Genomic DNA, 14523 nt, shown 5'->3' with positions numbered 1-14523 from the left:
CCTGTGTTGACGAAAGCCAAATTGTCCGTTCGTTACGGACTTTTGACCAATTAAATGTGGCGGAAAGACCGGGAACACTATTTATCCAGCCACCCGTAGCAGCAAAGCTGTATAGATGCAGATATACCCCTCAGCAGCTTCCACTGATTGGATTTTCATATACGAACATGCACCAGAACCGCAGATGCCACATTTATTAATGTATTTTCAAGCTTAAAGTATATGGAGCTGTTTTTGTTCATCACACGACAACAGAATCTCATTCCATAAAATAGCAATTTATTACAGCATGCTAATATTATACACTCAAAAAATGCTATTGCTTCCTTACCTGCATATCGCCGCTGCTTTCCACAGAGCCCTCGAAGAATATAGCTTTAATGTCATTATATCCACGGTATGCTTCCAATCCTCACCTATAAACAATGAGATATTACCATTTCGGATCCTTGTAGTAATCCTCATTTGCTTCAGGCCGCTCTTGATCTATAATAATCCACACGCTCTTTTTACCGCAGTTGCTCGTCGATAAGACGTGGTAGAAACACTAGATCAGCATCGTCACGTCCGTCAGCTCGTCCTCATTCTACTGCACTAAACGGTTCGTTTTTTGGAGTACTGGATGGCGAGATATGGCTGTGCGCGAATCGCTCCTTTTTGGCTGACTTTGGTGTATATATATATGTTCCACAGTAAAATGCACGCGTACCGTTTCGGGCTGTTGCTTGTCGACATGATATGGTAGAGACATCAGACCACCAGCGTCACGTCCGTCTGCGCGTCCTGATTCTGGCACACTAAGCGGTTCGTTATTTGGAGTACTGGATGGTGAGATATGGCCGTGCGAAATCGCCCTTTTTGCTGACTTTGGTGTATATATATATGTTCCACAGTAAAATGCACGCGTACCGTTTCTGGCTGTTGCTCGTGAATATATGGTAGAGACACAGACCACCAGCGTCACGTCCGTCTGCTCGTCCTTATTCTGGCACACTAAGCGGTCGTTATTTGGAGTACTGGATGGTGAGATATCGTCGTGCGCAAATCGCCCCTTTTTGGCTGACTTTGGTGTATATATATATTTCCACAGTAAATGCACGCGTACCGTTTCGGCTGTTGCTTGTCGACATGTATGGTAGAGACATCAGACCACCAGCGTCACGTCGTCTGCCGTCCTGATTCTGGCACACTAAGCGGTTCGTTTTTTGGAGTACTGGATGGTGAGATATCGTCGTGCCGAATCGCCCTTTTTGGCTGACTTTGGTGTATATATATATCCACTATAAAGTGCACGCGTAGCGTTCCTGGCTGTTGCTCGTCGACATGACATGGTAGAGACACCAGACCACCAGCGTCCGTTCGTCTGCTCGTCCTTATTCTGGCACACTAAACTGTTCGTTATTTGGAGTACTCGATGGTGAGATATGGCCGTGCACGAATCGCTCCTTTTTTAGCTGACTTTGGTGTATATATATGATCCACTATAAAGTGCACGTGTAGCGTTTCTGGCTGTTGCTCGTCGACATGATGTGGTAGAGACACCGGACCAGCATCGTCACGCTCGTCAGCTCGTCCTCATTTTACTCAGTAAGCGGTTCGTTGTTTGAAGTATTAGATGATGAGATATGGTTGTGCGGGAATTGCTGCTTTTTTTGGTTTTGCGAGTTTGCCTTTTGAAAAAAAGAATAAACACGTACCGCCATGGCTGATGCTCCTTGAAAAAAAGCTAATCGCATATACTCGAAGTTGTCTTTCTTTATTCGCATGCTCGTATAGCGTATACAAAAAAAGCGGCCTGTACTGTATAGACTGGGCAAGTTTGCTGTCTTTGTGCTGAGGTCATGCTTCAATGGGGTCAAATCGTTCGTATGGTAATTAACTTTGACTGTTGTCGTGAGACGCAGTAGCTTCCGTTTGTTGTAAAGTTTGTTGCTGTAGTGCTGCTGTTGCTGCTGGATTACGTTGCCGCCCTCGTCTAATGGCTATTAGTTTCAGCAATTGCTACTAGTAAAAGAGATTAGACCATTCGCCATCCCAATGCCACAGCTCTTCCAACATATTAACATCCCTTAAGCTACATACCTTTTTTTGCAAGCGCCCTTGCTTCGATATGTATAGAATATAAAGCGGCGGTAAACGAGTGTGCTGAAGAGTAAAAAAAATAAATGATAAAAGAAGTGGAGCTGGCTCCCCTGCTATTTTTCTGTCTTGCTCACCACTTTCCACCAATTACATTGGCCGAATCCCGTTGTCATTCCGTTGTCATCGTCGCCACTTTAAAAATCCCGTTGTCATTCCGTTGTCATCAGTCGCCACATCAAAAATCCCGTTGTCATTCCGTTGTCATCGATCGCCACTTGAAAAAGTTTGTGGAGATCACATCGTTTTTGCCCAATAAGAAACGCCAATGGCGCCGGAAGCACTATTTCTCCGAACACTCCTGCTAAACATACGCAGCTCAAGTAGATATAATGCAACAGATGACAAGACACTTTATTTCGCGGCAGTGTGGTGCCCATGATGATGACATGATTATGGTGGAGATGATGGTGACATGATGACGGGGATGGGGATGACGATAGTAGTAAAGAGACAGAGAATAACAGTAGAGGGAGAGAGAGACACATAAAAGAAAATTGATATAATAAAAAAAACGCACAATCTTTTTATAAGAAAACCCTTAATCCTCCAAGTCCATTCTTTCAACGGGCGTGCTGCTTTGTAGCTGTTGTTGCTGCTGGCACTGAGTGTTGTTTCCTTGAAAAACATGTTGGTCATTGTTCGCCATTTGCACAATTCTATTTACAACAGTCGGCACCAATCGATCGGTAGTACGGAAATCCCTCAACTTTCGCTTTACAACTTCAATATTCGAATTATTCAATGCATGTAGAAACGTTTCTTCGCTCATCTGTAGAAATTCTAGTGGATCAGTATCTTGAGCACACTCAAAGATCCATGTACACACCCACATAAAAGATAAATACCTCCTCCAGATTCCATGGGTTAAATGTCAACGGCAGCAATGCAATATCAGGTCCACAAACTCGAATCAGGTGCATATATCGCCGCACTCCTTGCTTCATCTTGGCCATCATACTTTGTGCTGTTTTTTCGTCTTTATATGGAAACACGCCTTGATCAAAAACTCGTTTTTTCCCTTTTTTGACTTTATGATAGATATAACGACAATAGACAATGTTGATGTTTTGAATGATCTGCATCATGGCAACGGCAATGCTGGCGCTGTCGAGTAGGTTCAATTTGGCTTTGCTTCTTGTTGCTCTGCTCAGAATGGCGGCTTGTTGTTGTTGTTCAAGGTGTCGTGCGTTGATAAGTGAGGCGCTGTCGTCAAAGTTGAGTGATTGATTGTTGCTTTCCAAGAACTGTAAACAGTTGTGCACGTTGTCGATGACCTTGAGCCTATGCTCTGGATGCGTTGAACAAATAAAGTCGATTTCTGTTTAAGCAGAAAAGGCAGCAGTCAATAATACGTTGTGTGCAATCACATCCTTTTTTTTTAACTCACCACTGACAAGCTTTCCGCCATTGCGCCATGTATTCTTCATTGATCCGCCATCAGACAAAACAACTTGGCTACTGACGTCTTCTTGGCTGTACTGCGTGTTTATGTCGTCGTATTCGGGCTGTGAGTGTGCAGTCTGCTGTGTGCGTTGTCTTTTCGACCGCAAGCGGCCAGAGATGGTGATAAGGTTGTTGTTGTTATTATTATTACTGCTGCTGTTGCTTGCTATTGTTGTTTGGGCAGAGACAGGATGATGGCGGTGGTGGTAGGTGGCAGTGGCGGCGTTGTTGCTGTTTGATGATGATGATGTATTGGTGCGGCAGTAGTAGTAGGGGTCTCCTCAAAATCGTTCAAGTCAATGTCTTCGTCGTCCAGATCATAAACCATACGAGCAGAATCTTCAAGTGAAAAACAATTAGCAAAGCGTTCAATCCTACAACTGAAACATTACAAAAACTAAAAGCATACCTTCTCATTCTTGCACGCTCACACTTGGATTGTTGTTGCTGTTGTCATTGTTGCTGCTGCTGGGGATCATTGTCGTCGCGTTGTTGTTGCTGCTGTTACTGGTTGTTGCTGTTGTTGTTCTTAATGATGATGAAGAAGATGCTGCTGCTGCTGCTGCTGCTGCCTGCTGTCTTCGCAACCGGCGGTCCTCCTCTTCTCCAGCTCGCCGATCCCGTTCAAACTCGGCACGCGTCTCCCTCGCAATAGATCGCAAAAAAGCGTCGTTCTTTCGTTGTTGAATCGATGCAAGATAGTCAGGTGGAGATATAGGCTAAAACTACTGTATTAGCACCCGTTCTTCTCTCCTTGTATTCACACACGCTTCCCTTTTTTCCCTTTCCCTTTTTTTACCGTGCTTTTTGTGGTCGCCGGCAATCGTCGTCGTAGTGGTAGTAGTAGGAGCAGTAGTAGCAGTATTAGCACCAACGCCAGATGGCGATGGCAATGGCTTCAAATTAACCGAAACAAACTCCATCAGCCTAATGAACTTTTTTTCTCCCATCCTTTTCTTCCCATTAGGACTTACAGCGTCAACAGTGTTCTTATTGAATTCAACAGTAAAGCCGTGCTTGGCAAAAACTTCTTTTACTTCTTTCATCACAGCATCCTTGTCTAATTTGAAAAAAAAAGCATACTCAGTACAGATTGACGATTGCACATCCCTCCATCATTCATCTCTTTCTTCTTTTTTTTTGGTTCTTTTTTTTTACCACGGATGTTCAACGATAAATCCAAAACGGTAGCAAGTGAGTCGTTCATGGTAAACAAATAAAAGAGACTTCGGTTCTCGAACTAATGTGCACTACGCACATATTAATAAAACACCCTTTTCTTCCCCATACTGCTTATTTGGTGCTTTCACAAGAAAGAAGGAAAAAGAATTTTTTTTCGCGGGTTCAACAACTACACACATTTTTATTATATAAAATTATTGCGGTTCTTCTTGTGCTGCTGTTGTTGCTGCTGGGCTAGCCGTCAGGACGTTAACTAAAAACAATATATGAGGACACACGTTTTGTTTTTTCGTATTTCTCTTTTCTTATACATACTGCCTTCTGCCCCAAGTAACTTGACCAGTCCAGTCAAACGGACAAAGTACTGTAGCTTGGCAATATCCGATGTAGTTTTTGGGAGTTCTTTCCAGGCTCCTGCTTGAGTGATGTTGGATAACACCATAAACAACCGGGCAGGCCAAATACGAAAGGACCCACACTCCCTACTCATTAATAGGGTTTCGTTCAAGTCCTGAAGGCGATGCAATGCCTCCTCAGGTATGGTAGAATCCTCAGTAGGAAAATCTGCCCGAGCCAGAACATCCACAAGATAGCAGACGCACAGGTACTGGTTGTGGCTCATAATACCCGCTGCACGACCAGAAAACGGCTGATCGTTACCACGTTGGCACGCACGCACAAGCATCATTATAAAGGAAGCATAATGACGCTCATATTGGTCCTGTGTTGCTGGCATCAGTTGTGTAATACCTCGGTTGGGCACATCGTCATAGCTAGTGTACACAACTGTCAGTGACTAAAGTAATACTTCATACATATATCAACTTTCTCTTGAAAAAGTAAGCATACCTTAAGCCCATCACCATTCGGCGCTCGAGGTAATAAGAGGTGCCGCGAGTAGTTCGATCAATAACCTTCAAGTATCTTGTCACCGTAGCATGGATCGAACGGCCAGTTTCGTCGTTTACGTCAGATAAAGAAGCCCATCTAGCAAGCTCTGCGCGGGACTCGGTAGTATCTGGTGTTGCGTTCAAAGTTTTCCGTACAATCATTTCCCAGCGCATAATCTCGTGGAAGCGGCCAACTGCACGGCGCTCGCCGTGTTGGGCTCGCGATTTAGGTGCTGAGCGCCATAATGCTGCAAGACGTTCATGTTCTCACTAGCACAACGCTGCAATGCGGCACGAAGAACATCTGGGGCAGTAGAAAGTAGGCGGTTGTTACTCTCGATGTTGATGTTGTTGGATAAGACGCCAAAATATGGCATATCTTGACGTGCACCGAGTTTTTGCACCAGACAGCGGCTGAAACGTTCATCATAGGATCCGGTGGATGAGACAGGACAATGGTGATGACGACGTGTTGCTGCCGCTTTACAGTAGTAGCCACAATGGTTGCATGCGAATCCAGGCTCAGGATCCCCAAGTACACCAACGCGAGGAAGCAGTTCGGTGGTAAGATGCTGTGCATACCGGTATTTGTTTGTCACATCAACTCCTTTGGCACCTTGGGCATACAGTAGATTGGTGAATTCTTCTTGCGAGTATTGATTAATACTGGGAGCGAGCATACGATGGGTTGACTGGATATGGCTATATGCTTCAGTCGTTGGAATAAACACATATCGGTTATCGTGGTTCCGGTTGGAACAGAAAAGCAGGCCACTCGTACGGTCAATAATAAGACCCAATCTGCCAATCAAAGCAGCACGCTCTATAAACGTGGTAGCATATATCAGTATGAGCCTTTTTACATACGCTACAGCAACAGCAACATCATTTTTATTTACCATGAGCCATTGGCGCTTCTTCATCGTTGTCAACATCCATTAGTACCGGTTGTTGCTCTGGCGATTGCTGTTGCCGTTCTTGTTGTTCATCAACGTCCATCGCTCCCAGCTGTAGCTCGGGCTGCTGTTGCTGAACCTGTTGCTGGACCACTGCTGGCGCTGCTACTGCATGTAAAGCTAGATATTGTGGATGTGCGCGGCGGTGGGCAGAACGAGGTTGTTGAGCAGGCAATGTAGGTGACATGGACCGGCTTTCTTGCGGCTGTGGTCGACGTGGAGCTCTGTATAATCGCGACTGGCTAACTGTTGCAGGATCAAGAAGGGCCTTGCAAGTGTCAATGAAATGGCGATGGAAGTTCAAGACGCCTTCAACATGTTGGCATTGCGGGCATGTTACAAAGCCTGGCGCGCCGTCGCCGACCCTGTCCACTACAATAGTAAGCGTTGCTGCACAAACACATATGAGTAACGTTTTCATATTTTTAACGAGTAAGCACAATACAACCCCAACCCCAATATGATGACATACCATAATTGCGCAATGTTACCGTAACTTGCTTTTGGTGAAATTGTTTTCTATGGGTATCCATGCTTGTTTCCACATGCTGTCCACATCTACGGCATACCGCACCAGAGCTACTAGGCTGACCGCTGTTGTTTGTAGGTTGTTCGGGAGGGTTCATGATATAGTGGCTGTTGTTGGATGAAAAAAAAATAATACCGCAGAATAGTAGTGTTTTTATATTGATCACATAATCCTTTCTCTGCCACATCCACATAATTATTTTTATCTCTGTGCTTTATTGCCAAGTTGCGCTACATTGTACTATACGGCCATAAGTGCGCGATAGGAAGTTACATTGTACCTGTTTAATTTACACCACACTACTTTGTGGTTGGAATTGCATTGTCGAGCACGATCTATTTTAAGAACATGACAGATAACAGCCACCCCTACTTTCACATGTGCGCCACAAAAGCTCTTCTTGTCACTCACAACTTACGTAATTCTGCCACATGGCTTTGTGGCTCGTCTTGGCAACTTCTCTGTCGGATTGTATTGTCGATCACGATCTATTTTAAGAACATGACAGATAACAGCCACCCCCACTTTCACATGTGCGCCACAAAGCTTCTTCTGCTTACAACTCACATAATTCTGCCACGCCACTTTGCGGCTCGTCTTGGCACACAACACCCCTTTGATTTATTTTTAGTTTTCTCATTCAACAACGCAGACAGGTACCTTGCCACATATCGAGGCTAATACTTGGCAGTAAAGAACATTGTCTCCCTTTATTCTTTTATTAGTTTATATCTTCAAAGCCCGGCATATCGTCTACTGCTATACAAAAGATGCTTGCTCAAAGTACATGTGCCAACGAGAAATGAAAAACTATATAAAGACGCCGCATTTGCAACAACAAAATAGCCCCATATACACACCCACTCACACACCTACTTTAACTTCTTTTCAATAACCGCTTTCACTTACGCTTTCACAATGTCCAACTACTACAGCAACACCCACTTTGATTATAACGAAGAAGCCGGTACCTATGCTAATGTCGAGCAACTGACCGATCCAGCCTTCCAGGATGCCCAGCGAACGATTGACCGGTAAATATATACCAACACTTGCTTTTTTTTTCTGGTTCTTTTTCGTGCCTATTGAATTCGCGTTAACTTGCATAATTTGTGCTTATCATACCTCTTGTTTTTTTTCCTTGTTAGTGAGGAAGCAGAACGAATCCTCTACTGGCTTCGCGATGGTGTCCCAACGGCCATGAATATGTTCCAAGAGACCATGCGGACGGCGACCTTGGCGAGCGGCGATCACCCACCTGAGCCCTCCGTTCTGATCCTGGACGATAACCTCATGTCGATCCAATACCGCACCACCAGGGTCGACCTTTGCAATATCCAGGTTGGTGTCAAAGCCTCCTTCGTCATTGCCGTACCCACTTGGAGGATCGCGTGTTGCGTGGTTACCGTTTGCAAGTCCCCTTTTCCACCTCCTCTATCCTTGACGAAACACGAAGCGAGGATCCCTCCGTCGACTTCTTTTCGCGTGCTGGCAACGCCACTGCCGATCCCACATACCTGACGGCCTTAATGAACCACCTGGCGATTGAGCACACCAGCGAGTTCGTTACTGGTGTCACTGCTAGTGGCAATCTCGTGTGGAAGTTCGACAGCCTTTTCGCCTGGCTTCAACAAGCACAAGAGCTCGTAATGATCATCATGGTGCTTGTCCACCTTACCAGCGGCCAGCCTGCTCGTGGCGAGGAGCTTGCTGCCACAACGATCCGCTCATCTGCCCGTGGTGCAAGACGTGGTGTCTACTGGTACCGTGAAAAAGTGATGCTCGTGCAATACTACTACAAGCGTCGTTCGCGTGCTACTGGTGACCGATATATTGCTCGATTCCTCACAAAGGAATTGAGTGATATTTTGCTCATGTACCTTGTCCTCGTCCGCCCTTTCGAACGGTATGTATTGTATTCTTGTTTTTTTTTGCCAAAGCGCGCTTCACAATGTATTGAATTTGCGATGCTGGTTTGCTTATTTGCCCAAATTGTTGAAATTGAATCGTTTGCAGTTTCGCCTTCAAGGAGACCCGCGCTGGTGAGGATGTCCAGGTCGGCATAGAAAACTACCAGAACTTTTTGTTCGTGGCCAACGGAAACGTCGTTACAGGTAGCGAGCTCAGTAAGAAGCTATATCGGTACGTATATACATGTCAGCTAAGAAATACCCAACAACAGTGCACATAATTAATTGATATACTTGCCCTTTTTAAACATGCATCAACAGTTTTTTGAAGGACTTTGCTGGAGCTGGACTTGGCCTCCAAGGATACCGCCAAGTAGCCACGTTCTTCATGCGCCATCACTTGCAAAGAAGCAGAGCTTTCTTGGAAAGCCCACAGGAGATCCGTGGTGACCCGGATTCAGACCTGGACAACGATGAAAACGTGGATCTGCCCTCAACGACTAGTGAGCAACGGCAGCACGCCACCGCTCGAGCCGTCGTCCGTGGTGCCCCTTCATTGAACACTGAATTCTTTGATCTGCAGGCTGCACACAGCGGTTCTACAGCCGGCATGTTTTACGCCCGTACTCCCAGCGATTTCCGGTATTTATCATCTGAAGCAATACACGAGTTCGACCTCTGCTCCCGTGAATGGCAGAGCTTGTTGGGTATGTATAATTCTCGTAGATCATATAGACAAAAGAGACAAGTGAATTAATTACGCATTCCCTGATTATGTAGGTATTGCCGACCATGTCACGCCATCCACGCCTCCTCAACAACAATCTCAACAACAACAACCTCAGCAACAGCCTCAACAACAACCTCAACAACAGCAGCCTCTCGCCCTTGCTCCTCCTCTCTCTCAATTACCTAGTCAGGTCAACAGCCTTCTTGCGCAGGCCGCAGAACGGTTCGTTGTTGCCATCCACGAAAAGACCACCCGCGATATCTCACCAATTATCGTATACAAGCGTGAGTTTTTGCCATGATTGTTTTATATTTCGTCTACCTCCGTCTCCTTCTTTCACTCATCTTACCTTTTCTCTCTACAGCCGTCCTCCTTGAACACATCAACGGCTTGCGCCAATTCCTTGACGACGATAATGCCACGTTCCGGTCTCGCGAGCAGGCTTTAGCTTTGCCTCTGATCATGGAGCGCCAGCTCGATCTGCTCGTTGTGCTACCCACAGGCATGGGCAAAAGCGTGCTGTTCTCGGTACCACCACTCCTTGAACCCGGTATGCTCACCATTGTTGTTGTTCCTTTGGTGGCCTTGACTGGCGATCATGTTCGACGTTTAACCCATGCCAACATATCCACAGCCTTGTGGCAATGTAAGTCTTTTGAACCAACATCTTATTTCAGCACAAATTCTGCAATCATATACTTATCTTTTTCCTATGCTATTATTAGCTGGTCGCGCAACGAACACAAATGCGCAGATCCTGCTTGTCGCGGTCGAGCATGTAGCCACCGCAAACTTTGTCACCTTCTGCTTTGAGCAGCAAAGCCGGATCTCTCGTTTCGTGGTTGATGAGTGCCACTTGGGCCTCACCTGGTTGTCCTTCCGTGTGGCCATGCTAAAGCTTCGAGTCCTTCGGTCCATCCCCGTCCCGCTCCTACTACTTACTGCAACGTTGCCGCCTTCTATGGAAGACGAGGCCCGTATTTTCTACGGGTCTAACTTTGCAACGATTCGTACACCATCCACCTCCCGCCCCAACCTCGCATATTCCTTGCACCCACAGGAAAACACCATATCAAACCACGCAATCATGACGACGTTAGCCAACGAATTGCTCCATCATCACAGCAATGTCCGCGGTATTGTTTTCTGCACGTCCACTACCAAGGTCAATGACCTACACGAGTTCCTGGTCCAAACCGACCAGTACACAGAGCTCAACGCCTGCAAGTACCACAGCAACCTTGACGACGAAGAAAAGCAAGAACAGCAGGACAGGTGGATGCACCAAACCAGCGGTATCATGGTGGCTACCTCTGGTTTCGGGTTGGGCATCGATGCCCCTGACGTGCGCGTGGTGTTTCACTGGGGGTTGCCCTACAGTTTGTTGGACTATGCCCAGCAAACTGGTCGTGCTGGTCGCGACGGGCTACCTTCAACGTGCCAGTTGTACTTCGTGCTGGATCGCGAAGAGAACAGGATCACCAGGATGAAGGACGAGCAAGAAGACCAACTGAAGATCAAGGATGCAGAGGAGCTGGTTACATTTGTCAAGGTACTACACAAGTTTTCAACTTATTAATATATACATACGATCACTTCTTCTTTTAGAAACCATCATAACTAATATCATATTTCCCAGGCTAATAGCTGCATCCGTTTCCAATTACAACAGTACCTTGATGGTACCGCATCTGTCAACTGCCTCGCCGACAACACTTATGAAGACTGTGGCTACTGTTCGGTTTTGCTGGCTGGTCCAGTCCGTCCCCCCCGCCAAGACCGTCGTCAAGTACCAAGGATATCCATGGAACTCGAGGTGGAAACCACAGAGGACAGTACAGTCGAGCCTCCAGCACCACGCACAACGGTATGCATTCGCCTTTCTCTCTTTACAACAACTTTGTTAGTCTTGAACATGTTTGGCTCATTCCTTTCTCTTTCATTATTAGAACACACCTTCCATCGAATCTGTTGCAGGCCAGCAACAAAGCAACACCATCCACAACACCCACCGTGACTACAACGACAGAGTACTTGAAAAGGCCGAAAACATCTACAGAAGCCAAGTCTGTATTCATTGCGTGCTGGTGTACGGGCAAAGTTGCGGTTACCTACCAAGGGATTCGTTCGGCCACGACGGCTATTGCTTCAAGGAATATAAACGTTTTGATGGTTACCATCGCTGTATCAAATACACGTATGTCTCTGCAGTACCGTTCTTTTTACGGATGTATTATAGTTGCATACTTACTTTACTTTTTTTTTCTTTTTCTGGTGTCATAGACCCGGCATGTGCTTCACATGTGGTATTCCATTCCACAACAGCCTTTATCAATGCAGAAGTAGAGGTTGTAACCCGGCAATCGCAAACACGGTGCTTCCTGCTTGTTGGGCAGTCTTCAACACACGCAACCAAGACGCCGACCGTGCCCGCTTCCTCGCCGAAAACTGTCCGGACATAGACAGCCGTGCCACCTTCCCAACAACGGACCAGGAGTTTGCAAGCTGGTTATCCAACAAGGACCTCGACAATATTGGCAACGCCATGAAACTGTTTTTACAGATTTTCGAAGAGCTTATTGTGGAGGAAGAGCGACACGCGGACCAACACTAAGCCTTTCTTTCCGTCAGCTCTCCTACCTCTTTTCCCTCTTCTCTTGCCCCCTACATACAAATCTGTCTACAACACACACACACACACACACACACACATTTCTCTGTCTCTCTATTTTCATTTATTACAACACACACACATATCTTATATATACTCTTTCTCTCTGTCTCTGTCTCTGTCTCTGTCTCTTTATCACTTTTTAGATTTTCTTTTACCAATAGAATAAACGCTTATCACACCCAACGAACCTGATATAAGCAATATCCTGTCGTGATTTATAAAGCCTGTCGTTATTGAGCAATACATCCTGCTGAAGAGCCTTTATTGTACGCATAACTGTTGTGTGCTGATTTAGTTGGTATTGAGCAGGTCTTGTCGAAATGTTGTGTTCATCATCTACCGCAATTACGAAAAGTTGTTTAGGCAAGTGGTAGAGCTGTTGCCTCCCATTTTCCCCCAAGCACACTCCGTTGTCAGCACCACATTTTATTGGCCGAATCCCGTTGTCATCGTTGTCATTCCGTTGTCATCGGTCGCCACTTGAAAACGTTTGTGGATTTCACACTGTTTTTGCCCAATAAAAGACGCCAATGGTGCCGGAAGCACTATTTCTCCGAGCACTCCTGCTGAACATGCAGCTCAAGTAGATATAACGCAACAGATGACAAGTTTATTTTTGCGGCAGTGTGGTGTCCATGATTATTCTGGTGGTGATGATGACATGATGACGGGGATGACAATAGTAGTAAAGAGACAGAGAATAACAGTAGAGGATCGCAAAAAACGTCGTTCTTTTTGGTGGGTGTAATTTATTTCTTTTGTTGCCTGGTGTATAATAGAATCGCATATCCATCCCCGTTCCTGTCCCTACTCCTTCCAGAATCATCGCAGAGACATGCAACAACAATCGTCGTGTTCAGAAGAAAATGCGCGTTCGATTGGTGGTTGTTGTGTACAATTCGAATCAGTGGATCGTGAGATCGTCATCGTTTTTGTGAATGCTGCTATTATTTTTGCCAGTAGAGTATAATACAATCGCACACCCATCTCCGTTCCTGCTGTTACTCTTTCAAAAACCATCGAAGAGACATGCTACAACAATTGTCGTGTTCGGAAGACGCTGCGCGTTCGATTGGTGGTTGTTGTGTACAATTCGAATCAGTGGATCGTGAGACCGTCGTCGTCTTCGTGGTTGTTACTGTTATTTTTGCTGCTCTATATGTTGCTGTATATAAAATAGCACCGCCATTGTCCATCTTGGCTATACAATGTACAGGAAATCATTAAACAAAAACAAAAAAAACACACACAAGGACTGAGGACAAGAGATGAGTTTCATTCGAGATGCTTTATTGGTGTTGAAAGGAAAAAGTGCGAGATGTGTAAAATTCGAGTGTTGAGATTAGAGAAAGCGTACAAGACGAATGTTGCTTGCGTGAAGAAGATAGGACGAGTGTAGTTCGAGTGGTGTTCAAAAGGAACGTCAGATGCGGCAAAGCTGGATTCCGACGGAGCGTGTGCAAGATGGCAATTCGAGTGTTGAAATGGCGGTGAGCAGTAAGTAATAAAATAATACAAAGAAGTGAAAGAGCGAAAGAGATGCAGAAGCTACCTTTCATATAAAAAAATTTTTCTTTGAGGAGCGCTGCACCTTGAAAGGGACTTTACCCAAACACGGTGCTCAAGACCATGGATGCCATCACCTTTTCGCCTTGCCTTGTCGTTTCCTCACGTTCCTTCTGCCTTTCCCATCCGTTTATGCTTGTAATCAACACTTCTTTACAGCAAAATATTGGTCACTGCCATTCACGTTATCTACTAATATGTGTCCGACACAGGTTAATTATCTCTCTAGTACAGGTACACATACATCAGCACTCAAGAAGTAGATAAAATAGCCAACAATAAAACAATCCAAAATAAGAGGTGGTGGAGAAGAAGAAGAGAGTCCCATATACATCCAAGCTCATCAATTGGAAACTCTAAACCCGGAACCTTAGTAAACCCGGACCAGGACTTGCGCGTTCGACTAAACCTGCTCGCTCACTGGCGTTCGCTGCCAGGCCCCTAAACCCGTTGCGCTTAATACCCTTCTTTTCAGCCTATTGAGTGTCTTAATGCCCCACG

The 14523-nt window shown here is 45.6% G+C and overlaps 4 protein-coding genes across 4 annotated transcripts; 1 reads left to right on the top strand and 3 right to left on the bottom strand.

The window, feature by feature from the left end:
• Positions 1–2680: 2680 nt before the first annotated feature.
• On the bottom strand, positions 2681–4792 carry BDB00DRAFT_880270 (uncharacterized protein; the record flags this gene model as incomplete). The annotated part of the gene is made up of 8 exons (XM_053127979.1): positions 2681–2911; positions 2988–3460; positions 3530–3678; positions 3774–3924; positions 4019–4195; positions 4385–4481; positions 4560–4645; positions 4744–4792. 8 exons carry the CDS (start codon positions 4790–4792, stop codon positions 2681–2683), a joined length of 1413 nt encoding a protein of 470 aa, XP_052972318.1.
• A 169-nt stretch (positions 4793–4961) lies between these two features.
• Positions 4962–7239, bottom strand: BDB00DRAFT_880269 (uncharacterized protein; the record flags this gene model as incomplete). Its single annotated transcript, XM_053127978.1, has 6 exons — positions 4962–5020; positions 5083–5540; positions 5617–5905; positions 5992–6480; positions 6557–7003; positions 7086–7239. 6 exons carry the CDS (start codon positions 7237–7239, stop codon positions 4962–4964), a joined length of 1896 nt encoding a protein of 631 aa, XP_052972317.1.
• A 4387-nt stretch (positions 7240–11626) lies between these two features.
• On the top strand, positions 11627–12550 carry BDB00DRAFT_863401 (uncharacterized protein). Its single transcript, XM_053126123.1, has 4 exons — positions 11627–11667; positions 11739–11922; positions 12039–12410; positions 12480–12550. The coding sequence occupies exons 1-3, from the start codon at positions 11652–11654 to the stop codon at positions 12394–12396; spliced, it is 558 nt and encodes a 185-aa protein (XP_052972316.1). The 5' UTR covers positions 11627–11651; the 3' UTR covers positions 12397–12410; positions 12480–12550.
• A 496-nt stretch (positions 12551–13046) lies between these two features.
• Positions 13047–13579, bottom strand: BDB00DRAFT_863400 (uncharacterized protein). The gene has a single exon (XM_053126122.1). The coding sequence runs from the start codon at positions 13441–13443 to the stop codon at positions 13279–13281; it is 165 nt and encodes a 54-aa protein (XP_052972315.1). The 5' UTR covers positions 13444–13579; the 3' UTR covers positions 13047–13278.
• Positions 13580–14523: the final 944 nt, after the last annotated feature.

This window comes from Zychaea mexicana (genome assembly GCF_025766255.1).
Source record: "Zychaea mexicana strain RSA 1403 chromosome Unknown BDB00scaffold_229, whole genome shotgun sequence".
NCBI lineage: Eukaryota > Fungi > Mucoromycota > Mucoromycetes > Mucorales > Lichtheimiaceae > Zychaea > Zychaea mexicana.
Note: the sequence above shows the minus strand (reverse complement) of the source record. Positions and strands in the feature narration are given on the sequence as shown.